Here is a 25,357-nt window from a genome sequence, read left to right as displayed (position 1 = left end):
CTGGCCTTGTTATTTCATGAGATTAGGTTACTATTAGCTGATCTTATTCGCCACAGTGGCTTAATTAATCGTAAGGGTTTATTAAAGTATGATGATTTCTTTTACTGCAGTATGTAAATAAATGTATACAATTTGTGAATAGGTTAATTAGGTCACATGATTCAGTTGGTCAAAATATGTCATATTAGATTATGGGCCTTGTGAATAATTTATGATTAATGGTAAGTTTTATGAAGTCGGGTAGCGTTTGCTTATGGCATATTTCCTATAGGCCGCTGGATCAATTTCCTGGTAGCAGAATTGATGGTTGCTATGGTAACCAACATGCTATATGGTAGTACATAGGATCGATGTCTAACATATGTTGAGTTCGTTCACTCGTGTTACATGTAGTCGAAAGGTTTTTTCTTGCAGTGTGAAAAATCCTAGTTGTACCGGTACAGAGTAGTGTGACATGAGCGAAGTCACGCAGTGCATTTGATCTGTTTCAGAATAGTGATATTAATGTATATCACAAGTGTTGTGGCATTTACAACACGTATTAGAGATATAGGTGTGTTAGAAAGAATGTATACATAGTGAGGATTATCTATTAAATTCTAGCTTTGAGTATAGGGACAAAGAGCCCATTCTAAACTTCACTGCGAAAAGAGTAATAGAATATATTCAAACTTGAGTGAAGGGTAAAGTAACGTCGTTTATTTTACTAACGATTCAGGTTTTCTATGGCTGGTTAGAGTCCTGCCAGAATTCCGTGTATGTATGGTTAGGGATACTTTCCAGTTGAAAATGCGTAAATGATTCTGTAATTCTGTTCGAGTGAAACTTTGAATTGCTACTTTATGTACATTCAAAGAGAAACGAGTTCATTATTACCTGTTTGAAGGGTAGAGTAAAAGTTTACTTTATCGGCGCATGTATATTCTGTGAGAATAGCGTTGTCTATTCCACGCAAAAGAATATTTGCATGTTTGAATTGCTACTTTATGTACATTCAAAGAGAAACAAGTTCATTATTACCTGTTTGAAGGGTAGAGTAAAAGTTTACTTTATCGGTGCATGTATATTCTGTGAGAATAGCGTTGTCTATTCCACGCAAAAGAATACTTGCATGTCTGAAAATTCTATCACTTTACTTTAGAGAAACAGACAAATGGTTTTTTTGTCGTTAATAATCAAATTTCATTGAGAAAAGTATTCTTAAAATGGCGCTGTGAAAAGTTTGTGTAGGAGGGGTGAGCTCTGGAAGGGAGACGTTAGAAACCGCAGCGGCTATGTACGTCGCAGAGTCCGCGCTGTGATTGGATAACATACGTCACAGCCAGCGTACTGATTGGTTCACGTGACTGACAAACTGCAAGCTGATTGGTTCTTGGAAAAATCAGTAATTTTATTGGTTGAGCAAGGTGGCGACGTGGCTTAACCCAATTGGCTTGTTGGTGTGTTTCGCGCACGGATTGGTCAGTTTAGCGGAACATCTACAAAACATTTTTGATCATTTTAAATTAAACCAAATTGATTAAAACATGAGTTATTTTTTATAAAAAAGGAGAAAAAGCTTACATTAATTCAGAAATTTTAAAATGTTATTTCTCCCGATAAGAAAATTGAAACGCGAGGTGGAAAATTACTTCATATATACACAAAACACCTGCAGCATATATGGAAGATGAATATGGTTATCATACTTGCTTATGGTTTGATGTTTGGAAACATTATACAAAAGACGATGGAGTTTTAGTTTGGCCGGATGATGGTTCATTTAATATGAGAATTTTGAGAAATTTGAGAGAAAAGATGTCAGCTCTTGTACCAAAACCCAGACCTACACAATTCGAAGCTTTAGTAGAATGGGAGGATGAAATGTTTCAACTACAAAGGGAAGCAAATGGTTTAATTAGACCTCCTAAAACATCGATTTACAAGTGAGAAACACATGAAGATAGAATGCGTATGTGGAAATCAGAAATTTTCCTGAAACCCCAATGGGAAGAGAGATTCCTAGAGATTCATTAAGAGCTGATAGAAATGAGGAAGACGCAAATACTTCAGAATATTTGCGATCAAAGGGAGAATTAATTCGACAGTTAACCAAGGGAATGGAAGCGGTGACAGTTCCAGTAACGATTGGTCCTGTTCAACCTGTTTTTGATCAAAGAGAAATTAAACAACCAGGTTTGACAATTCCTTTGAATGCAGAAATCCAAAAGGTAGCTGAGAAATTTTATTCAGAATTAACTGAAATACAGCGAGAGAAAACAAAAATGCCTGATTTAACTTTTAATGAAAGTTCTCTAAATAAAACACCAATGGGTGCAGAGTCAGATGTTGAATTTTCAGAGAGCAGAATCTGTTTCAAAACTTGATGTTGCAAAATTAAAAGCAGATTTAGAAGAGTTAATAATTGGCACAATTGGTCCTGACAGTTTGAAGTATTATCGAGATGAACTCTTGTTCATCAGCAAAAGCATTCAATGGAAAACAAAAAATAGATATTAACAGTTGGAGGAATTGGCTGCAGAGTTAGAAATTGATTTGAATAGACAAAAAAAATTTAGGAAAACATTACAGATTATAGTTTACTGCGAAAGACATTGGGAATTTTAACACAATGGGAAGAATTTTGCATATTAAAGAATTGATTGTGTACATCAAAAAGTTGGGTGATTTGAGTAAGTGGAGAGTAAAGTGGACCGAAAAGAAGGAAGATGAGAGACTAGAGAAACTAGCTAAACAGTTTCCAATGAGAGAGATTGCAGGAGGTGGTTATGTCCATGTTCCATAGACAGGACATTTTGTTATTTACAAATGATTTTCCTCGGCTGAGAGAAAAGCCAGTGGAATGGTATCGACAGGTGGACAGATTCAAAGTTTCGAAAGTTCTGTGGATTGATTTGGATGGATTTTTTGACATAGTTGTCCCATCAGATCTTTGGACAGAATGTAAAATTGCTGTGAGTTGGCCAAAATTGGAACCAGAACGAAATAAAGAAACTGGTGCTCCAGCATCAGAGGTCATGGATTTATATGACAAAGTGATTTACTGGTTAAAACAAAAGATTCCTCCAAAAGAAGTTGATTGGGTAAAAATAGACAGAACAAATCAGGAGCCAAAGGAATCAGTTCATTCATTTTATGAAAGATTGTTAGTTTTCAAGCAGTATAGTGGCTATGAAAAATTAAATGAAAAGGACATGAGCCACTTCATTTACAGATTGGTTTATGGTCTTAGACCAGAAATTGGAGAAATGATCAGGAATAATATTGTCGGATGGCAATCAAATTCTGTTGACGATATTTTGAGACAGGCAAAATACTGCAGTGATGAATTGGAAGCTAAACAGAAGAAATTAAAAGAAAATGCAATGTGGGCACAGGTGAAGGTAGCTGAACATCAAATTGCTAGTTTGGAGAATAAAAATTTACATTTTGCTCAGAATCAGGGACAGGGAAAGTTCAAAAATAACTTCAATAAGCCAAAATTGAATGTTAACATTGAGGAATTAAAACAGAAATTACCTTGTTTTAATTGCGGCGAAATTGGACACTGGAAGCGTGAGTGTAAAAACCCGCCCATAAATTTTAAAAATGCATCATTAAATCCACAGATGCAGAATGATGTAGATCTGCAACAACAGCTACAGCGACAGTTGAATGATTTGAGTCTTCAGCAACAGCTACAGCGACAGTTAGTACATCAGCAGAGTCAGATTCCACAGCCTCCTCTACCAAACTGCGGGGGTGGTCAGAGGTATAATCAAAGTACAGGATTCAGCGGAAGTGAACAGGTAATAAGAAAACAAAGGCCAAATGTACAAATTGCCTCAGGACAATTTTTGTTCACAGGAAACCAAGGGAGTGATTCTGATGACTGCTTTTGACGGTGCCCAAGAGAGGAGGAAGAGTGTGTAATTGGAGCCACTCTTGAGGTTGACCACAGTCTGGTCCATATGTAAATGGTAAAGTGAATGATGTAGAAATCATTTTCTTGTGGACACTGGTGCTACCCGTTCTACTGTTAGATCAGTGGAAATTGAAAACCTGCCTCTCTCTGGGGATACCATCCAAGTAGTTGGCGTAAGTAATCTGCAAATTAAAACAGATTTGACAGAACCTGTGGAAGTGGAAATTGGCAATTTTAAAGATAAACACAGGTTTGTAGTTTGCAACAGCAGTCCTATAAATTTGCTGGGTAGAGATATATTGTGCAAGATGAATTGAAAAATATATTGCTCTCCAGAGGGAATTGAATTACAAACTATAGAGGAAGATGGACTGTATAAATTAACAATGTTAATGGTTGAAGCAGAAGAAACAAAATTATTTCATGTATTTAAAATAGAAAATTTGCCTGAAGAATTAAAAGAGACAGTCAAAAATGAAATTTGGGACTTAACAGGAAATGAAATGGGTCTGATGAAAATCCTGTCAAAATTACAGTGAAACAGGGGATTGAATTTCCAAACATTCCACAATATAAAATGAAAGCAGAAACTACTGAGGGTGTCATTCCTGTGATTGAAAAATTCATTAAGCAAGGTGTTTTGAAAGAAAATGAGAGCAGTCCTTGTAATTCACCGATTATGGGGATTAAAAAGCCAAATGGAACGTACAGGATTGTTCAGGATTTGAGAAAGATTAATCAAATTGTTGTTCCTTGTTGTCCCAAACCCAGCAGTCATTCTTTACCAGATTCCGCATGATGCAGAATGGTATACTGTCATTGACCTTTGTAATGCGTTCTTTACTGTTCCATTGCATCCAGAAAGTCAGGAAATCTTCGCGTTTAGGTTCCAGAGTAGGACCCTAACATGGTGTCGAATTCCTCAAGGGTATACAGAGAGTCCTTCTATCTTTAATGAGTTGTTAAAGAAATCATTGGAAGATCTAAATTTACCTGGCAGATCAATATTAGTTCAATATATTGATGACCTGTTAGCGGCAGCAAAAACAAGAGACAAATGTGTCACAGATACAATTACTCTTTTGAATCACCTAGCAGATGAAGGACAAAGTGTCTCCTGCAAAATTGCAGTTTTGTAAACAAGAGGTAAAGTATCTTAGTCATAGAATTGCAAAAGGAATCAGACAGATAACAATTGAGAGAATTAAAATGATTCAGGGAATGCAACCTCCAAAAACACAGACAGGTCAGAATGTTTCTGGGAATGGTTGGCTACGGTCGTCAATGGATCAGTGGATTTTCAGTGATTGCAAAGCCACTGCAGAGACTGACAAAAGCAGACATAAAAGATCCAATAGTCCTTACTGAAACTGAGTTGGAAGCTTTTGATAAATTAAAAAGAAGTTTATGTGAAGCTCCAGCTCTGGGCATGCCTGATTATGAGAAGGATTTTGAAATGTATTGTAGTGAAAGAGAAGGATGTGCATTGTCCGTGTTAATACAGAGACATGGACATTTAAGGAAACCTATTGCATACTTCTCAGCAGTTCTTGATCCAGTTGCAAAAGCATTACCGGGTTGCTTAAAAGCAGTTGCAGCAACTAGTGTGAGCCTTGAGCAAAGTGAAGGAATCATAATGGGATTTCCTGTAAAAGTCTACATTCCTCATTCAGTTGAGATTCCTCTTACAAGGAGTAAAACGCAACACTTAACCAGTAATAGACTCACAAAATATGAAAAAGTTATTCTTGGATCAGAGAATGTTTCAATAGCAAGATGTATGAATCTAAATCCTTCCACATTGTTGCCTGATGGTACTGTAACTGAAGTTGTAGATGAAAACGATGTGGATCATGAGTGCTTGGATGTTTTAGAATACTGTACCAAGCCAAGGCAGGACATTAAAGATGTACCATTGCCTATTTCAGATCATGTTTACTTTGTTGAAGGTTCCTGTTGAAGAACAGAAGGAGGCTTTTTCAGAGCAGCTTATTCAGTCTGTACTGTTGCAGATGTTGTGGAAGCATCATGTCTTGAGGGAATTCATTCAGCACAAGTGGCTGAATTGATTGCCTTAATTCGTGCATGTGAAAGAGCAAAGAATATGAAAATCACCATAATAACTGACAGCCAATATGGGTATGGAGTTGTGCATGATTATGGACAGCTCTGGTCTCAGAGAGGCTATATGACATCAGCAGGTTCACCAATCAGAAACGCAAAATTGATTAAAAGATTGATTGATGGCATACAATTGCCAGAGAAAATTGCAGTGGTAAAATGTGCTGCTCATAAAAAGGGTGAAGATTTTATCACCAAAGGAAATGCTTTTGCAGATGAAATTGCAAAATTCTGCGCAAGAAATAATTATGCACTTAATCGGGAGAAAAATGATGAGCATGTTTTAAATTCATTAATGCTAACATCAGTAGTTGAGACATGGCAGGAAGTCAAAGATTTACAAGATGAAGCTGATGAGGATGAGAAAAACTCATGGTTGAGAGCAGAATGTAGGCAGAGAGATGAGGATGGAATTTGGACTTACAAAGATGGCAGGGTAGTTTTACCAAATAGCATGATTGCTGACATGGCCAGAATGTATCATGGGCCAGGTCATATTGGAAGAGATTCGATGATTAGGCTTTTCAAAGAAACTTGATTTAATACAAAATTCAGAACAATTGCAGAATCACTTTGTCAAAGGTGTTTGACTTGCCAACAAATGAACCCAAACAGAAAAACAATTGTGGGAACGGGAACCATAGGACGGGAGGGTGGTCCTTTCACCAGATTACAGATGGATTTCATTGAGATGCCTAAACATAATAAATTACAATATGTTTTAGTATTTGTTTGTTTGTTTTCAAGATGGGTTGAGGTATTTCCCACTCGTCACAGCGATGCAGTTACTGTGGCAAAGTTGCTTTTGAGAGAGATCATACCAAGGTACGGTTTCCCTGTGACTCTGGAGAGTGATAGGGGAGGTCATTTTGAGAACAGACTGATGAAATTAATTTGTGAAGCATTACACATTGAGCAGAAATTGCATTGTGCATACAGACCAGAGGCATCTGGAGTTGTTGAGCAAATAAATGGAACAATAAAAAACAGAATAGGGAAAATGTGCCTAGCAACAGGTATAAAATGGACAGATGCTCTTCCACTTGTTTTGATGACTCTAAGAAGTACACCAGATAAAAAGACAGGTTTAAGTCCACACGATATCCTTATAGGCAGAGTCATGAGACAAGCATTCATATCAGTAGGAAAACTGTTGAGCATTAATGACAGTGCAATTTTGGAGTATTGCAGGAAACTGTCTGATGTCATGAATTCTGTATCTAATCAGGTGGGAACTGAAGTACAGTCAAGAGAAAAAGAGCAAGCACATGATCTGTCACCTGGAGATTGGGTGAGAACGAAAGTTCACCAAAGAAGAAACTGTTTGGTGCCAAGGTGGCAGAAACAAAGACAGGTGATACTTGTGACAACGAATGCAGTGAAGTGCAGAGGCATAAAAAGGTGGATACATCCCAGTCACACTATTCCTATACCTACTCCTGAAAACTCTGATGAAGAAAGTGATACAACAGCTGATTCAGATTCTGAAGAAGAAGCTGAAGGAAATACAGATTCTGAAGATCGACAGGGAAGTCGACATCTGGAAATTCCATCTGTGAATGAAGATTTGTCTGAAAAGGATTTGAAAATTATTGTTGTAGACTCTGAAAATGATGAAGACCTGCTAGAAAAGGATGCAGAAGTGACAGAAGAGTCTAATCAAGTTCAGAAGCAAGACCAGGAGAATATCGAAAAGCAGAACGAAAGCTCTGAATGCAGGGACAAGAAATCAGAAACTGGGAAGTTGAAGGTAATTGAAGAACAAGAAGAAGACGTACCAGTTGAGAAAGTAATGTTCCTAACGGAGTGAGGCTGCCGAGTAGAGAAGAACCTGAGTCAAGAATCGAAATTTCTGACAGTGAATTTGATGAAAGTGATGACGATTCCCAAATAAGAAATTCAGAAAAAGATCTTGGAGAACAGAGTCTAATGTGACTGAGCCAAAGAAGAAATTTTTAAGAAAAGGTGATACTTGGCCAAGTGAAAACGGAGGGCTGAGATTTAGATTAATAAAGAAATCCAAAGAACAAGTGAATGAGATAACTAGTCAAAAGGATCCTGACAAGAAAGCAGAAATAGGAAAGAAAATAGAAGTTCTCTAGAAAGACAAAGAGTTTTAAAGCCAAACCAGAAATATAAGTCTCCTGAGTGGGCTTATATTATTATACCACCTGTAGTTGAGGTAAATAGTAGTAGTCAGGAAGAAATTGAAGACAATAGTGACAATGATTGAGGTACTAATTTGTTAAATTTTAGGATTTTGTTTTTGGCACAAGGCTGAAGAAATTGTGTTAGGTGACGTAAGGTCGAAGAAATTGTGTTTAGCTGAAAATAACTTGTGACATAAGGTCGAAGAAAAGCTGTTGGAGGATTTAATTAAAAAAAAAAAAGAGAAAAGGAAATTTTAAAGGGGGGTGTTTAAAATTTAGGTTTACATTTAGACATAATTTTAAAATGTTGTTTTCTTTTTCTGTGAAAAGGTTAGTAAAATGCCTCTTGTTAAGATGACTAATACCTCAAAATGCTCAATCTTTAAGAGATGCTGCAAGATGACTTTGATATGTATGCTCATATTAATTCTGCTCTGGTTAGTTTTAGCTGTCATCTTTCCTTTCGGGATCGATAAGGAGACGTACAAGGTCAATATGACAAGCAAAGCTTCAGTTAGTCAAGACAAAGAGTGTAACAGACAAAGTTAACGAAGTTATTAATCACAGACCAGAAATTCACCAAGATAGGTCTGTTAGTGATTTTTCTAGTAACACATTTTCAAAACTTTTGGGCGAATATGTTAAGGTTATGAGTGTCAAAGATTGTTACATCTGTGTAAAGTTGCCTGCTTCTGTTTCTGAGGGAGTGACATACAATATGCTCTTCCTCTTACATATGGTATAACATGCAGTGTGATAGCTAGCTTATTTTATCAGACTGGTCGTTTAGAAAATTATTACTCTAACTATGATGACATTTTTGCTAACCTGAAAATTGAGAAGGCTTTAAATAAACATAAACAAGCTAAACAGATGAGGGAATTCTTTTTGGTAACTAATGAACTTACCTATGAGTATGCTTATAGAAATAATCTAACCTGCAAATTGAGAACAGAGGAAAAGACTTTCCTGAATCGTGTTGAGGAGAGAAGAGCAATTTATAAAAGAAATGAGATGATCAAACAGACAAAATCTAAGTTCTGGCAAAAAGAGGACGAAAAGTTAAATGGCAAATCTTTTGAAAATGTTGCAATTCATATAGACAAACCAATTAGTGGCAAGCTTTGCATTAGAAGAGAACACCCTTTTTAATAATTATTTTGTGGGAGCTAGCAATTGTGAAGACACTTATCAGGTCATAGGGGGTTGGGGATTTAAAGGTGGTAAAGACCCAATTTTCCCTGGAATTTACTTGGTCTGTGGAGACAAAGCCTATTATAATCTCCCGGACCATTGGTATGGGACATGTTTTGTTGGTCTTGTTTTCCCGAAAATATTTCATGTTGACAGAAATATAGAAGGTTCATTTGAAATCAGTAATCATGTAAATAGGTACAAAAGAGAAAGTTTCACAGAAATTTTGGGAGATATTTTTGAAGCAGTGATACCTTTAGTAGGTATAACCCTGAATGCAGGAAGAATTAGAATGTTGTCCACAATAGTTGACAGATTGTCAACTGACACAGCTGGTGGTTTCCAATTAGTGGATACCGAGGTCATTGCAATCAGATCGATGGTAATGCAAGATCGCCTTGCCCTGGATATACTCCTAGCAAAAGAGGGAGGAGTCTGTGGTATTTTACATGTTCAGCACTGCTGTACATATATCCCAGACGAAAGCAAAAACATTGAAATGTACATTAAGAACATCACAGAAATGCATTCGGAAATAGTTCCCTTAGAGGAGGATGATTTTTCTGAAAGATTTTCTAAAAGATTTCAGGCTATCAAAACCTGGTTTCAAAAGATTGGTGGATCAATTCTTGGCAAGATTCTAACACCTTTGATTGTAATAATTTTTATGATAGTTTTGTTGAAGATCAGTTGTATGTTACACAAGAGAAAAAAGTATCTGAAGGAAAAGGAGGATTTACAAAATCAAAAAGGAACAAGAAAGAGAGATAGAGCTGGAGGAGTTTCGTAGAGCTGGAGGAGTTTCGTAGAGCTCAATATGATAGTTGTAAACAAACAGCTGAGGCAAGTCTTTAGAAAATACTAGTACAATGAAATCAAACCATGTTCATCTTAGATAAAATTTGCTAAATTTTGGGTGTGGTGATTTGGAAATCACCAGATGAGGGAGTTGATGGAGCGAGATTTAGAAATAAATTACATTTCAGCTCGCAAAGTTAATCTTCCATAATGATTAATTGAACTAATAAGTTTTGCATGATCTGTATTAAACCAACCTAGAATAAAATTGCATTCACAAACATGCGGGTTTAACATTATGTGCTCTATGTTGCAGCAAGTACGTTTTAAAAATAATTAACTAACCTTGTTTTGTTGGTCTATTGTCTTGTCAATATTAATTGCAGCTGTTTAATTAATGGCATGTGCCTATTTTATATGTGCTTTTGTATATGTTGTGTCTTTTTATTTTATACAGGTATGTGGAGAATCCTGCTGGACTAAATGAAGAATGGTAGATACAAACGCTGCTTTATTTGTGCTTCATGCTAGGTTACATAAAATAATGGGTTAACATTGACAAAGGAGGGTGGGTAACAGAACAAATTTTATTTCTTGCATTAATTATTCTTTTGTGTTTGTTTATATACTAGTTAACGTGAAAAGTGGTTTTGGGCCTAGTGCATTTGCAGTTGACAAAAGTTCTGCTCGGAAAAAGCAAGAGTCCGGCGTGAATAAGATTCTCTGCCAAAATTAATATGTGGAATGAAAATAAATAAACGTGATGAGCTGACTGTTCTTTTAGTCAGCGAGGCCAAGGCCAGGAACCAGCAGAGGAGTGTGACAAACAAAGGAAGTTGTGGACATTTTATTAAAATGTTGCAAGTTGGAGGAAGCTTCACGACTTGAAAGCAGAGGACAATGGACTCTAAGAAAGACGGAACTAAGGTTCTGAAGAATGTGATGACATTATGGTCTGTCATTTGACAGCCAATTGAAATTCAGATCGAGCAGAAAGAATATAATTTTCTATGATTAGTTTAGTCAGAAAAGGTATAGAAACCCTTCCCTTGGTAAGCAGGGTGCTGCTGTTCTTAGATGGACGTGACGTGCTGACGGACTTCATTTGGAGCACGTAAGAACTTTTTTTAGGCCCTAAAGACTTTTATCCCTATTTCTTAATGGAGCAAGTGTAGTTAGGGACTTAGAATTTATTGTTGCCTTAAATACTATTTTCTTTGAATTATGCTTTTGAATTTTACTTGAAACTGTCATTACCCTTTGCAAAGATTTTAATAAAAATGCTTTAATAAAAGATTTCTAATGCAAATTCTAAAAATAAATAGTTAATAAATATTTTCTTTGAAAAACAAGCTGGCCTTGTTATTTCATGAGATTAGGTTACTATTAGCTGATCTTATTCGCCACAGTGGCTTAATTAATCGTAAGGGTTTATTAAAGTATGATGATTTCTTTTACTGCAGTATGTAAATAAATGTATATAATTTGTGAATAGGTTAATTAGGTCACATGATTCAGTTGGTCAAAATGTGTCATATTAGATTATGGGCCTTGTGAATAATTTATGATTAATGGTAAGTTTTATGAAGTCGGGTAGCGTTTGCTTATGGCATATTTCCTATAGGCCGCTGGATCACTCACACTTGTGCAATGTGATGCAACAGCACGAAAGCCTCTGTAGGGACCAAAAATGTAAAGTCAGTCTTTGGGTAATGTTACAGTGGAGAAGTGTGGCTCACTGGTTAGAGGAGGCAGACCTGGAAGCAGAGGTCAGCCCGGGACCAGGGTTCAATTCCCGGCTTGGCGGGGTCTTGAGTCCTAAAATGTCCATGGACTCGACAATTCTCGCTCCGGTGCCTACTCGCTTCACGGGTTCACACTCTGCGACTCTGGGCAATAGCTTGCTTAATCTCCACAACGACCCCTCGCGGCGGGATGCCTGGCTTTCACCTTGCGGATACCCTGCCGGGGTTCTCACAGGGGAATACCAGGACGGGTTCCCTAAGCAAGCGCTTAGAAACCGCTTGGTGATTTGCGCTATATAAATTCCTGTACATTTACATTACCAGGGCTGAACATTACATTGTTCTATTCCCCAGTTACATCTTATGTACACCAGGGTCCGCTCATGGTTGGGGAGGGGTCAGCCATTGTGGAAGAGGACAGCGGGCTTTTAACAATTTTTTGGGGCAAGTTCAAGGAAAGTCATGATTGGCTCATCCTAACTGGGGTCACAAATAAGAATCTTACTCTCCACATATCCCACCATCTGGAGATTTCATAATCTTCCATGAATACCCTATAAATGGAACACTCCTTTGGCATGAGGAAGTGGCTACACAATAGCACCTTTTCTGAATAGTCCAATGCGGTTTAATGCCATCTAGGTTACTCTGGCCTCCATCAAGGACAGTGCTAATAGGCTAGAATTCTTGAGCAAGACAACATTGATTGTTAGACAGTAACATTGCACATAATGTCTGCTGGATACGTGTAGTATACTTTATTAGGTTAACACTTAAAACACTTTTACATCAGTGTGTAAATATCAAAATATTGCATAATCATGTCCCAAAATGTACTGCACACTTTTCCTTAAATTGCTAAATATACTGCATAGCTTACCTTTTCTGAAACCAAAAATATAGTCAACCCAGCTACATAATTTGGCCCTTCATCCATGCATAATTCCCTTGGCCATGATGGACGAATGAATGAATTTACTCTTGACTGAGGTGCCCTGTATACGTTTACCAGCTGTTAAGACTTAAAAATAAAAGTTAGTACTTACAGTCCCTTGCTGGCATCGAGCGTCTTTCGTGGGAACGCAGCACCCCACAAATCCTGTGAAAAAGAGGATGCCGGCAGCTGCTATGGCCAGAGCGCTAGGCAAGATGAAGTATAGGTCTTGGAAGAAATACTGGAAGTACTTGCAGGTCAGAAACAAACTAACACCAGCATAGCAGAGAAACCCTCCAGAACCCTAAAAGAAAATAGATTAAAAAACAAATGTAAAAAAAAAAAAAAACGCTTTCGTGCTAAATTATAAGGTGCGCGAAATCACAACTGGAAAAATGTTTCTCAGAAATTTGAAAACTTGGATTATATGGTCACCTTTTCTGTTTGTTTCACAAATAAATCAATCAGACTTGATAGTGCAATGCAGGCATATCCTTGCGGCACGTTTCAGAGTGTTTCTAGACGCTAAATGTAGTGTGTTTGTGAGTGTTGCTCTTTCTAGTTGCTAAATGTAGTGTGTTTGTGAGTGTTGCTCTTTCTAGTTTCAGCAGTGCCACAGTTAGACTGCCAGACTGACATTGGAGTGAAAAAGATTAGCAGGTCCATGGAAGTCCTCAAACCTGATAGGCGTCAATTTCAAGTCCCGCCCCTTTGTGCATTATGCTTATGAGTTAGCGGAATGTGTCTAACTAATTACTTGTGTTTACGCATTTACATTTATGTTCTCATTATTCAGTTATTCACTTATGCGTGTGACATCATTGGATGTTCTTAGCTTAGCTTGTGTGCCACCATTTTGAATCATTTCTCTATGTGCGTGCAAACTGCACTCGCTCATTCCCCCTCCCGTAGGAATAGGAATAATTCCTCATGTCAGCATATTTTCATTTCTTGGTTTACTGTAGCTGAAACTCCTGCTAACGAAACTCCTTATCAGGCCGTTCTCATGTGTTGGAGATGTAGCGGCCTGGCTCTGTGTCCTTGGGAGATGATAACAAGTGTTACTATTGCAGGTGCAGATGCCTCTTGTATGAGGCCATTGTCTACACTCTTGTGGGACCAGTACTTTTCCATTATGGGCGTGTTTTACTCTGCCTTCTCTTATTATAATGTATCACCATGATGATGTGAGTCAGTCCTTCTCGACACACTCTTAGGGGTGAGGTCGATATAGGGCCCTCTCATATGGGAGTTTGTGGCCTAATAAACTTGCTTTGGTTATTCTTCTCCACTGTCCGGCTGACTTATTCTTGGGTAACTATAGGTGAGTGAGGTAAGTCACTCGGGTGGAATTAGCCACGCTTATCAGATGGCGCCCGAACAGGGACTCCGCGATTAGGACCTTTCTCACCCATAAGCGGGTAGCAGAAGGCCGGAGACCCTCTGGTTGGCACGGTGGGCCCGGGTACCCACTTGATGCCGAGCTTGGTTCTCGCAGCGCTGCCCCGCCCTGCTGATCGGAGGAGGTCTCGGTCCATGATCCTACGCCGGAGTCCAGAAGGCGGAACTTTGGAGCTGACCGTGTTGGTCCAGGCAGCCGGAAGTGGAGAATGGTAGAGGTCGGTACCGCGCACAGAAGGTAAGTGGTCCGACTGGTGATTGGAGGAGCCGGAGAGCTCCGTGAGACCGGTGTGTCTCTGGTGATTTGGAGGAGCCGGTGTGCTCCTGGGGCTAGTGTGCTCCGGGGAACTCAGAGTGCCAATGGCGCTCTGATAGACTTGATGGAGATTGGGGAACGTTGGTTTGTAAAAATCCGACTGGATAATACTGCAGGTTGGTGAGCGGCTTGCTACGTGAGGATTTTGGGCTCACCCGAACACCTAAGACGGTGGTTTGCGGGAGAGTGCCGGGTCCCGCGTGGTGTGGTGCGTGCCGATTTGTAGTGCTGCCCAGGTGACGGATTGGTTCCCCAGTCTCGGAACAGCGGGTGTGCGCTGTTCGGTCTGCGGTAGGGTCCAGGTTCCCCAGGACTTGGTCGACGGGCCTTGTCCCATTTTGGTAACACGTGTTTTGGTGCAGGATTCTATGTAATAAATATATGTATATCGAAACTGTGAGTGTGACCTGTCGGTAACTGAGTATATGAGTGTGGATTGTAGGAGAACAAGATGCCGTGTTTTAGTAAATTGCGGTGTTTCGGGTGTTGCGATGAGGTTTCAGATGTTAGATTGGCTGAGAGCCAACCCGCTCCGAAGGAGGGCTCTCCGAGTTTCGACATGTATGTCAAACATGGCTTACCTCCCATTTTGTTTTCCACTTTGTGGCATAAGTATACAAAGGATAATGTGGATTTACAGTTGCCTTTACTGGGCTCTTTTGACGGAGCAAAATTAGATTATTTACAAGACAAATCGTTTGCTAGGCGCAGCCGTCAGAGTATGTTTGATTCTTTGCGGATGTGGCAGAAGGAGGCACGAGAACGGCAGATGAGGGAGGAGAAGGTGACTCTGAAGAGATCGGCACAGACCATGGCGCAGAAGGCTAGGGAACATACTAAGAAAGAACGAGCTGCGGATTGAGCGCACAGATAGGCGTCTTAGGCTATTGGATAACAAGTGTTATGTGGTGAAGGAAGAGGACATAGATGAGATGGAGGATATTTTGAACACCTGACCCCCTCCCCCATATGCTCCACCACCCCTGTACCCCGTGCTTGGAGATTCCGCCTCACAAGTGGTGGTTTCAGTTCCCCAAGTAAGTGCCCCTCCCTTGTCCGGTGCACCTGCTTCCGCTGCAGCGGGACAAACTTCCCCCTCTACCACTGCACCCTTGCTCCCTTTCTCGGTGACGAGCCCTGCGTCTGCTGCGCTATGTTATGTTATGTTATGTTAATTGTTTATTTCTATAGCGCGCGGCTACTCAAAGAGAGTGTCCCGGCGCTTTATTGGAGAAAGAGACAAAACTGCAACATACTAACATAACACCAGATAAAAAAACTAACAGAAGAGTGGGCCAAAGATTCACGGAAGACCGGCTACTGAGTGAACAGCCAAGTTTTAAGGCCTTTCCTAAAAGCCAGTAGACTGGTGGCTCCCCGCAGGGCCAGTGGTAAAGAGTTCCACAACTGAGATGCCAACAGTCCAAAAGAGCGGCCTCCGAGGCGCGCTTTCTTTACCCGGGGGACAACAGCAAGGTACAGGGCTTCCGACCTCAGAGACCTGGTCGGATGATAAAAGACCAGCCTCTTTTGGAGGTACTTGGCTCCCTCCTTGTGAAGAGCTTTGTAGGCCAAGGTCAGCGCCTTAAAGGCGATCCTCTTGCGGATAGGAAGCCAATGTAAAGTTGCCAGCAAGCCCGAGGCCCTGGAGCGCCTACTAAGGCCAAAGATTGCCCTGGCAGCCGCGTTCTGTACCACTTGAAGCCGCTGCAGCAAGTACTCTGGAAGGCCCAGGTAAAGAACGTTGGAATAATCCAACCTGGACCCAATCAGAGCCTGGACTGTCAGCGTCCTATGTTCCACGGATAACAGAGGAAGGAACCTCCGCAGCATCCTAAGGATGCCAAAGCAAATGCCCGACACCCCCAGGATCTGGGATTTCAAGGTAAGCCTGTTATCCATCTTCACCCCCAGATTCTTAGCAACCTGAGAGGAGCAGGACGGAGGGAACATATCCAGTGGCCACCAGGTCTGCCAATCTGGCTCTGTATTGCACCCAAAGAAAAGTACTTCGGACTTGTCGGAATTGCACTTAAGGCTGTTTAGATGGAACCAATGAAAAACAGCCCCAAGGCAATCCCGAATACTCTCCCCATCAAAGTCGCCTCCTCTCTTACAAGAGAAGAGGAGCTGGGTGTCGTCCGCGTAGGATACGATCTGGGCACCATGCGACTCCACCAACGCCGCCAATGGGGTCATAATGATGTTAAAGAGGGTCGGGCTCAAAATAGAGCCCTGAGGGACCCCGACTCCCAGAGGCGGCATCACGGCGGAATCAGGCGGGGCCCAGATCGATGGCCGGCTAGGAAAGAGGAAAACCAGTCGAACACCGTCCCCCGTAAGCCTATCTCGAAAAGTCTAGCGAGAAGACCATCATGTGGAACGGTGTCGAACGCCGCCGACAGGTCTAACATCACCAGCATGACTTTGCCCCCAGAGTCCAGAACCCCTTTAATGGTTTCCGAGACCTCCAGGAGCGCTGTCTCAGTACTGAGATGGGGACGAAAGCCCGATTGGGTGGCATGCAGGATCTCATTAGATTCAAGAAAGTTGGAGAGCACGCCATGGACGTGCTTTTCCAGAATCTTCGTGAGGGCCGGCAGCAGAGAGATAGGCCTATAATTAACAGGGGCCTTCGGGTCTAGACCAGGTTTTTTGAGCAAGGGAATCACCATCGCCTGCTTCCAGGTTCGCGGGACCACACCGAGCCTCAGCGAAAGATTTAAGAGTGGATTAGCCAGCGGGTTGATCACCTCCGCGACTTTCGCTAGAAATTTAGCAGGGCATGGGTCAAGGGGAGAACCCGATTTTAAATTGCCCATGAGAGCCAGGGAGTCCGGAGCAGAGATTGGAGGAAACACACTCAACGTCGCCCCTGGCCCGGCCTGTGGCAGTGTGGTGATGTCGGGCTCAGTCTGGCCCGCAGACGCTGGTACCAGGAATGACTCCTGAATGCGTTGGATCTTGCTCGTGAAGAAGTCAGCAAGGTCCGTGGCCCAGGTACCAGATGGTTTTTGGTCCGAGGTGTTAGACCAAGGTGAGGTGAATTCTCTCACAATGGAGAAAATCTCCTTGCAGGAGTTGGAAGCAGCATCAATTCTCCTGGCTAGATAAGCTTTTTTCTCCAGGCGGATGTCCCGGTGATAAGCCTTAACCACCGTTTGGTATGTCAACTTGGCAACAGTATCATATTGTGCCCGCCAGGCTCTTTCGGCTACCTTGCACTGCTGCCGCGTAGCCGACAGTGCAGCGGTAAACCAAGGCGCAGAGACCCGTTTCGGTGTCGGGCGAGATGTTACTTCCGGGGCAAGATCGTTTAGCCTGTCCACTAACCAGTCTTGCATGGTCTGCAGATCCCTGTCTAGATCACCTGAAAGAAGGCAGGGGTGGGCCTCAGCTGCCTGGGCCAGCATCTCCGGGGTTACTCGATGGAAAGCCCTATGGACACGACCCTGTTGATGTGCCGGGATAGGCACTGATTTAACTATGCCCTTGATCACAAATTTGGCAAGAAAGTGGTCAGACCATAGGACAGGAGTGATCTCTATACCCTCGAGAGGGACAGACGAGAAGACCTGGTCAAGGGTATGCTATCCCCGGTGCTCTCCGCTGGTCCCGCTATCCCCACTGTTTCTGCCAGTGCCACCCCCCAGAGCACGTTGCTAACACCCATTAGAGGAGCGGGAGACGGACTATTTACTCAGGTACGGAAGTTACTTAAGCGTGCTGATGTTGGATTGGATGAGAAGACTATGGTAGCTAATCAAGCTTGTCAATGGGCCAGGAATAATATTTATTCACTAGAGGATATTTGGTCTACTATGAAAGATCATGAGCCTTTGATGCAACAGCATGCTTTGTGGCACATGTCAACGACACTAATAGCGTTGCGGGAGCAGGGATATGGTGGGGAGGCACCAGCGATTCTTCGTGATATTAAGACTCATGCTTATAGGGCTAACACTGGAGTAACAGAGGTGCTCCGTAGTTTGAGGTACTTGTTGGAGTACAGGAATGAGTTAACAGCGGCAGGTGAGACCCATTTCCCTGGGATACATCAGATGCGTGAAGTGCACCCTATATTTCGCCCTGAGGTACCTGAAATAGTAGACCCGACAACACAGGTAGTGACTAGAGCTCGTATAGATGCTCATTTTCAAGAACAATGGGTGTATACGCCCTGGAAAAGGAGCGAGGTGTTAGCTTTGAAGGCGCAGTTACCCGACTCGAGAAAAAATCCAACGGCTTATTACAAAGAACTAACGGAGGCAGCTTCCTCAACAGTAATGACGTTAGCAGATATTGAATTATTTTTTGGATTATTGGTTCCTGTGGACGTGTGGAGACAGGTGAAGGGTTCAGAACATAGAGAGGAGTTGGGCGGTACTTGGGAAGAATTTACGGATTGGGATAAGGAACGAAAGCCAGGTGAGAAGCCGAAGGCTGAGATATTAGCGTTACCAGGGCGCATAATTAAATATATGCACTCACTCATCCCTCCTAAAAAGGTAGATTGGGATAAGTTAACGGTTTGCAGACAGAAGAAGGATGAGGCAGTTTCAGATTTCTTCACCCGTTTTGAAGAAACGTTTATGGATTTTAGCGGACAAGATATATCTCAAGATGGAGGGCTACGTCTTTTTGTTAACAGATTTGTTACGAATCTGCTGCCAGAAATATCGGCCCGACTGCAAGCATCAGAGAGTACATGGACGACATCTACCCCCTCAGGGATTTTGAGCACGGCCCAGTATTATGAACATAGAGAAAATGAGAATAAGGACAGGCAAGAAAAGAAGGCGAAAGATTTAAAGACAAAGGTTTTGTTGCAGCAGGTGGCGAAGGGCAGAGGACGGGGTGCCCCGCCCGTGTCGGTTGGTCGAGGAAGTAGCTACGGAAGGGGAGAGAGGAGAGAGCGTTTGGGACCCAATCAGTGCGCTAACTGTAAACAGGAAGGGCACTGGTGGAAAGACTGTCCACTGCTACGGTCCCATGCTGAACCTGGCAGAGGACGGGGTCGGGGAGATGTGAATAAGGATACTAGACAGTCCGAGGAGGGCAGGAGACCGGGAGGAAATTATTTTGACGGGGGAAAGGATAGACAGCATTTTCAGAGGGAAGGCGATGACTGCAGGGATCGACAGTTCTACAGCGATGCATACGCTATGGATGATTTGACAGGATTTTCCTATAACTAGGACAGCGTAGGGCAGAGTGTGGGACCTGTTTCTGTGGATGTTGACCAACGTGGGCCTTATGTAACGGCAGACTTGTCGGGATCCCATCAGAAATTTTTATTGGATACAGGTGCTACGAAACGTTCTGTAGCACGTTCCCAGGTTCCAGGGGCGGCTCTGTCTGGCAAGACTAATATTTCAGTGGGGTTCTCTGGTACCCCAGTGGTTAGCCCCATCTCTAAGCCCCTAGCACTTACGATTGGCCCCTTCACTATTGACTGCTCCTTCCTTTTGACTTCGAATTGTGGTGAGAATTTACTGGGTTTGGACTTGTTGAAAAGGCTGAATGCTACGATTTACTGTTCCCCAGATGGTGTGTATCTCACGTTGGGCCCTTCCGTGGCACGTGCGCAGCAATGTTTTTCGAAGGAAGAGCCCCTCCCGGTTGAGTTCAGGGATGTCCCTGCGAGTCTGTGGGCCAGCAGCGATACCGATGTGAGAAAAATGGACATTGCACCGGTGTCCATAAAAGTTAAGGTGGGGGCGAAGCTACCTCGCATACCCCAATACAAGATATCCCGGGATGGAGAGAAGGCTTTGTTGCAGATAATACAGGATTTGATTGGGTCAGGGGTAGTAGAGGAAACGGACTCAAATACTTGTAATAGTCCAATTCTTCCAATACTTAAAAGACCCTCCGGTGCCTCGGGTGAGGCAGGTGAGGGTACACCGGATGTCTATCGCTTTGTGATTGATTTACGTCACATTAACAAGGTTGTTGAGCCCCAGTACCCAGTGGTTTCTGATATTACTACCATTTTGACTATGATACCTCCCTCAGCTAAATATTTTTCTGTGCTGGACCTTAAGAATGCGTTCTTTAGTATACCTGTGCATCCGGATAGCCGTTACCTCTTTGGATTCTCATTGGCTGGACGAAGTTTTAGATTTTGTAGAATTCCTCAAGGTTATACAGAGAGTCCCAGTATTTACAGCCAAGCATTAAAAGCACAATTGGATGACTTGGAGCTCCCACAGGGCAATGTCTTGTTGCAATATGTGGATGATATTCTCATTGCATCCGACAATGAGGAAGGATGCAGTGAGTCTACTGTTAAATTGTTACACCATTTGGCTTGTAAGGGACACAAGGTGTCTCTCCCTAAATTCCAATATTGTCGACAGGAGGTCACCTACCTCGGTCATCTCCTATCGAAGGACGGGAGAAGGCTGACACCGGAGCGCGTCAGGGCGATAACTAACATGGCAGTACCTAACACACAGCGTGAGGTGCGCGCATTTCTGGGCATAACATCGTACTGTCGCCAGTGGATACCTAATTATGCTTTACTAACAAAACCCCTTCTGTATCCGACTACCAAAGAAGTGCGCGAGCCCCTACCTTGGACGCCTGCATGTCAAGAAGCATTTGAGTTACTGAAAACTGCTCTATGTTCTGCACCTGTTTTGGGAACACCTAATTACAAGAAGCCTTTTGTACTCTATGTGCACGAGGCGGAAGGTTGCACGTTGTCTGTTTTAACACAGGATTTTGGAGGGAAACAGAGACCGTGTGCTTACTTCTCCGCAATGCTTGACAACATGGCAAGAGCGCTCCCGAGCTGTCTAAAGGCTACAGCGGCTGCTGCAGTCTCGATAAGACAATCGGCAGGGCTCGTACTGGGTTCAGCTCTTACGGTAATGGTACCACATGCGGTGGACATTTTGCTAAATAGAACACAGACGCAGCATTTAACTAGTGCTCGCCTGACTGGTTATGAGATGACACTATTTGCCCCACATGCAACGATAAAAAGATGTGCTACCCTGAACCCAGCCACGCTACTGCCTCTCCCTTCGGATGAGAAAGATGATGAAGTGCATGATTGCCTGTTCCGAACAGAAGAGGAAACAAAAGGAAGAGTAGATTAGACGGATAAGCCCTTAGATGACCCTGACGGGGAGCTGTATGTTGATGGGTCTTGTTTTAAATTAGCAGACGGTACCACAACAGCAGCATATGCAGTCACGACCTTACAAACAGTGGTGGAGACTTCTAGAGTCCCGTACAACTCAGCTCAAGCTGCAGAGATAATAGCGTTGATGCGTGCATGTGAATTGAGTGAAGGGTTGGACGTGAACATTTACACTGACAGCCAATACGCTTTTGGCGTGGCTCATAGTTATGGGAGACTGTGGGCGGAGAGGGGATTTTTGACATCACATGGACAACGAATTCAACATGGCCCATTGATATTACGACTGCTGACAGCCCTAACGCTTCCCAAACGGTTAGCAGTAATAAAGTGTAGTGCACATAAAGCGGTGGTGGATGACGTAGGGCGGGGAAACGCGTTTGCAGACCAAACAGCTAAGGAAACTGCTAGGACAAGACTCCCACGAATGTTTGTGGCTGGACCAGCTAGATGGGTACCGGACGTTAACATGTTTGCAGACACTGTACAGAGTGTGCGGAACATACAAGAGAAAGTGACTGAGGAGGAGCTGGAAGAATGGAAAGGGGCAGTTGGACTCGGATGAATGTTGGACGGATGTAACGGACAAAAGACGATGGTTGCTCTGTCATGTATTCCTATAGGTTCTGAATCGATCCCCCTATTCCTGACCCTATTCTAGTTAAACAAACCAACAAGTTAACTAGCAGTCAGCCCATGAGGCAGAAAACCCCCATGATGCAGATACCGGTATCTGACGCAGTCACACTACGGCACAGGAACGTGTTATCTGATTAGGTCATAACGCTTGCGATCTAATTAGACAAGCGATATTCCTCCAGCCCCTGATAAGGCATACGGAGTTCTCATAACAAATCAAACCTATGACAACCTGGGCAAAACCCTGCGGCCTTTGTTTTGATTTCACCGAGAACTTTAGTAAAAGAATGTGCTAACGAGCAAATCGTATGACATCTTTGACGTATCTATGTCCATCCTTACGTCAATCTCGGCACCTTAAAGGTATAAATATTACCGATCTTGCCATATGCAAACACACGCGTGGTGACGAGACGGAGCAGCCATACTTGCCGAAGCCAAGAGCAGAGCAGACCCCGCTGGCAGCAGCCCCGCCTTCCTGACGCGCTGAGAGACGCGCTGTTTTCTCCTGCCGAGAATCCAGCACCGGCGTTTCTGGGCAGCCCTCGCAGGCAGCCTGGAATAGCGAGACCAGAGAGAGAGAGATAGATACCATTCCTCATTCAACCTAGATTCCAGGTACAGAACTGAATAACCCCTCACAGAGAATTCTTTAGTTATTCACTTGGCAAAAACAAACTTAACTTAAACTGTAACTTTCTATTCCCGCCCACGTATTAGGCTTAGGTCAGGTACACGGGGTAGGCGTATCTAGAAACACCAGTTGAGTACGTTTAGTCAAATGTATATGTGTATGTAATATATTTTATTCATTTTAAACATCATATGGCTTAGAAACCATATTAATGTTTTTACAGTATTATTTTATACTATTGCTTTTAATGTATGCACTTTACTTAACTATAAGTATTGCAATAATATCGATCCATTTCTCTTGTATGAGAAAAGAGACTGATCAATAAATAACACCTTTTTATTGAACACGCCCGTCTCTTCCTTTTCTCTACATTCTGATGAGACTAATAAATAAATTTGCCTTTTATTCACACGACTCTCGAGATGGACTCTTGATTAGGGGAGAGAAAAGTTGTCATGTTCTATGGTTGTCAGAAACTAAATCCCTTCTTGTCTAATCAGGGAAGTTAATTCCTCCTTGAACATTCGAGAAAGTTTCTAGCGAACTCTGAGCTACGCTGGCAAACCCAAAACTTTAAGTCTAGTATCGACAGTAGTAGACCTAGTTAACATCTGGCCTAGGCCTTTACTGCTGTAGGTATTATTCCAATGCGCAGAGCCTATTGGGAAGATAGGAACTACACTACATGGCGCCCAACGTGTTTGGAAAGGGCGATAAAACTAACGTAAGACATTTAGAGTAACTCAGTCGTGCTTTCTCACTCAGACCCCTTTTCCCACATACTCCAAAGACGTCTGGAGTGGGTGAAAGGTTATATCCGCCAGACCTCGCAGGATGGAACTCCTATGTATGGTTCTTGGTATAGTCAACGTTGAAGGATAAACAGTTCCAAAATACCTGATCTGCAAACAAACAAAATAACCTTCAGGACAGTAAAATGTCAGAAAATGAAGAAGAAAGAGAGGCGGTTAGATTAGCAGCTGACATAGCAGAAGCTGATACTGCACTACAAAATGCAGACCCGGAGATAATACTCATCCCGGTCATCAAAAGGAAATCTATAACCTTAAAACTTATAGAAAATGGACTGACACCTAGCGGTGGTACAGTCATATTCGTAATTGAGGCACACGAATATCGGCAGACAGAGGTATATTATTCATGGATATATTTTCCAGCAGCAAATGCTGTAACAAAGTACTTCCACTATTACAAAATAGAGGAACCTCCTAATGAGTACACTCCTTTCGAGGAGGTGGAAGTACCACTCAAATTCCAAGAGCATTTGCTCTTATTTGATGGCGCCCTAAAACATAATAATCACATCACCAGGCTCGGTCCTTTAGGTAGACCAGGAGCAACGTGGCAGGTCCTAGCCGGATACACACCACATCCAGACATCAATGGGATGTCTGCAGCAGAACTGTTAACACAGCTAAAACAATTAATAAAAATTCATAGACAATTAGTTCAGTATGTGATGCGGACATCAACAATTCAGCCAGCCATTAAACTTCCACAGCTGACCCCTCAACAAGGGAACACAAATAAAATTACACCACAGAACATCCAGTCCTGCCTAGGTAAAGTACCGGCTAAACGGGAACAAATACCAATCTGGTTGGCACAGAAAATTACCCAAATAGAGGCGGTGTTTCCTGACACCACCCCATTAGAAAAACACAGGATTCTGACTATCTGTCTTCCAATGGGAATCGCACCACACATTGAGGACTGTGACACTTGGGGTACAGTCTTTGCTTCCATCTACACAAAAACGCACGGTGTTCCATCCATTTTGGTGATACCAGATGTGCTAAAACAAATTCAAGACGAATACGGTCCAGAACCCGCTTTAACTCTTGGTATGAAATTACTGAAAGACTTCAAGCAGGTCTCGGCTATATTATTAGCCAACATAAAAGGTGAAGCAGCCGCCAGAGGTTAAAAGAGACAGATATAGCAGACCAACCAGCTGAAATTGCCAGAATCATAGAAAAATCCTATGAGGAACTAGGTAGAGATAGTTTAGGTGGAATACCAGTAAAACCGCAACTGACTGAAAGTCCAGAAAAAATATTTTTTAATAATAATTCACCAAAAAAGAACTGGGATGGAAACAAACAATCCAATCCTAAAGAAAAGAAATTCCAGTCCAGAGGAAGGTCTCCTAGGCGAAGGGAGAAATCTCCGAACCAGAGACACAGGTCACCCCAGAGTGACCCCTCTGGGAAAAGATATAACCTTAGAAATAGGGATAATATAAAAAAGCCTGATAGATAAAGACATTGATACACGTCCCTCTCAATCTTTTCAGAATTCCTCGCAGAAATCGGAAAGAAGAGGGCGATCAGAACAAAGAGAA

At 42.3% G+C, this 25,357-nt stretch overlaps 1 protein-coding gene across 1 annotated transcript in view; it reads right to left on the bottom strand.

The window, feature by feature from the left end:
* Positions 1–25,357, bottom strand: part of LOC144797818 (tetraspanin-3-like) — a 104,095-nt gene that overhangs the window by 49,965 nt on the left and 28,773 nt on the right. Inside the window, exon 2 of the mRNA XM_078668616.1 lies at positions 12,959–13,150. Within this exon, the coding sequence (XP_078524742.1) occupies positions 12,959–13,150 (192 nt within the window). The remainder of the gene's footprint in view (positions 1–12,958; positions 13,151–25,357) is intronic.

The sequence above is a fragment of the Lissotriton helveticus genome, chromosome 12 (assembly GCF_964261635.1).
Source record: "Lissotriton helveticus chromosome 12, aLisHel1.1, whole genome shotgun sequence".
Classification (NCBI taxonomy): Eukaryota; Metazoa; Chordata; class Amphibia; order Caudata; family Salamandridae; genus Lissotriton; species Lissotriton helveticus.
This window is presented reverse-complemented; position numbering and strand designations above follow the sequence as displayed.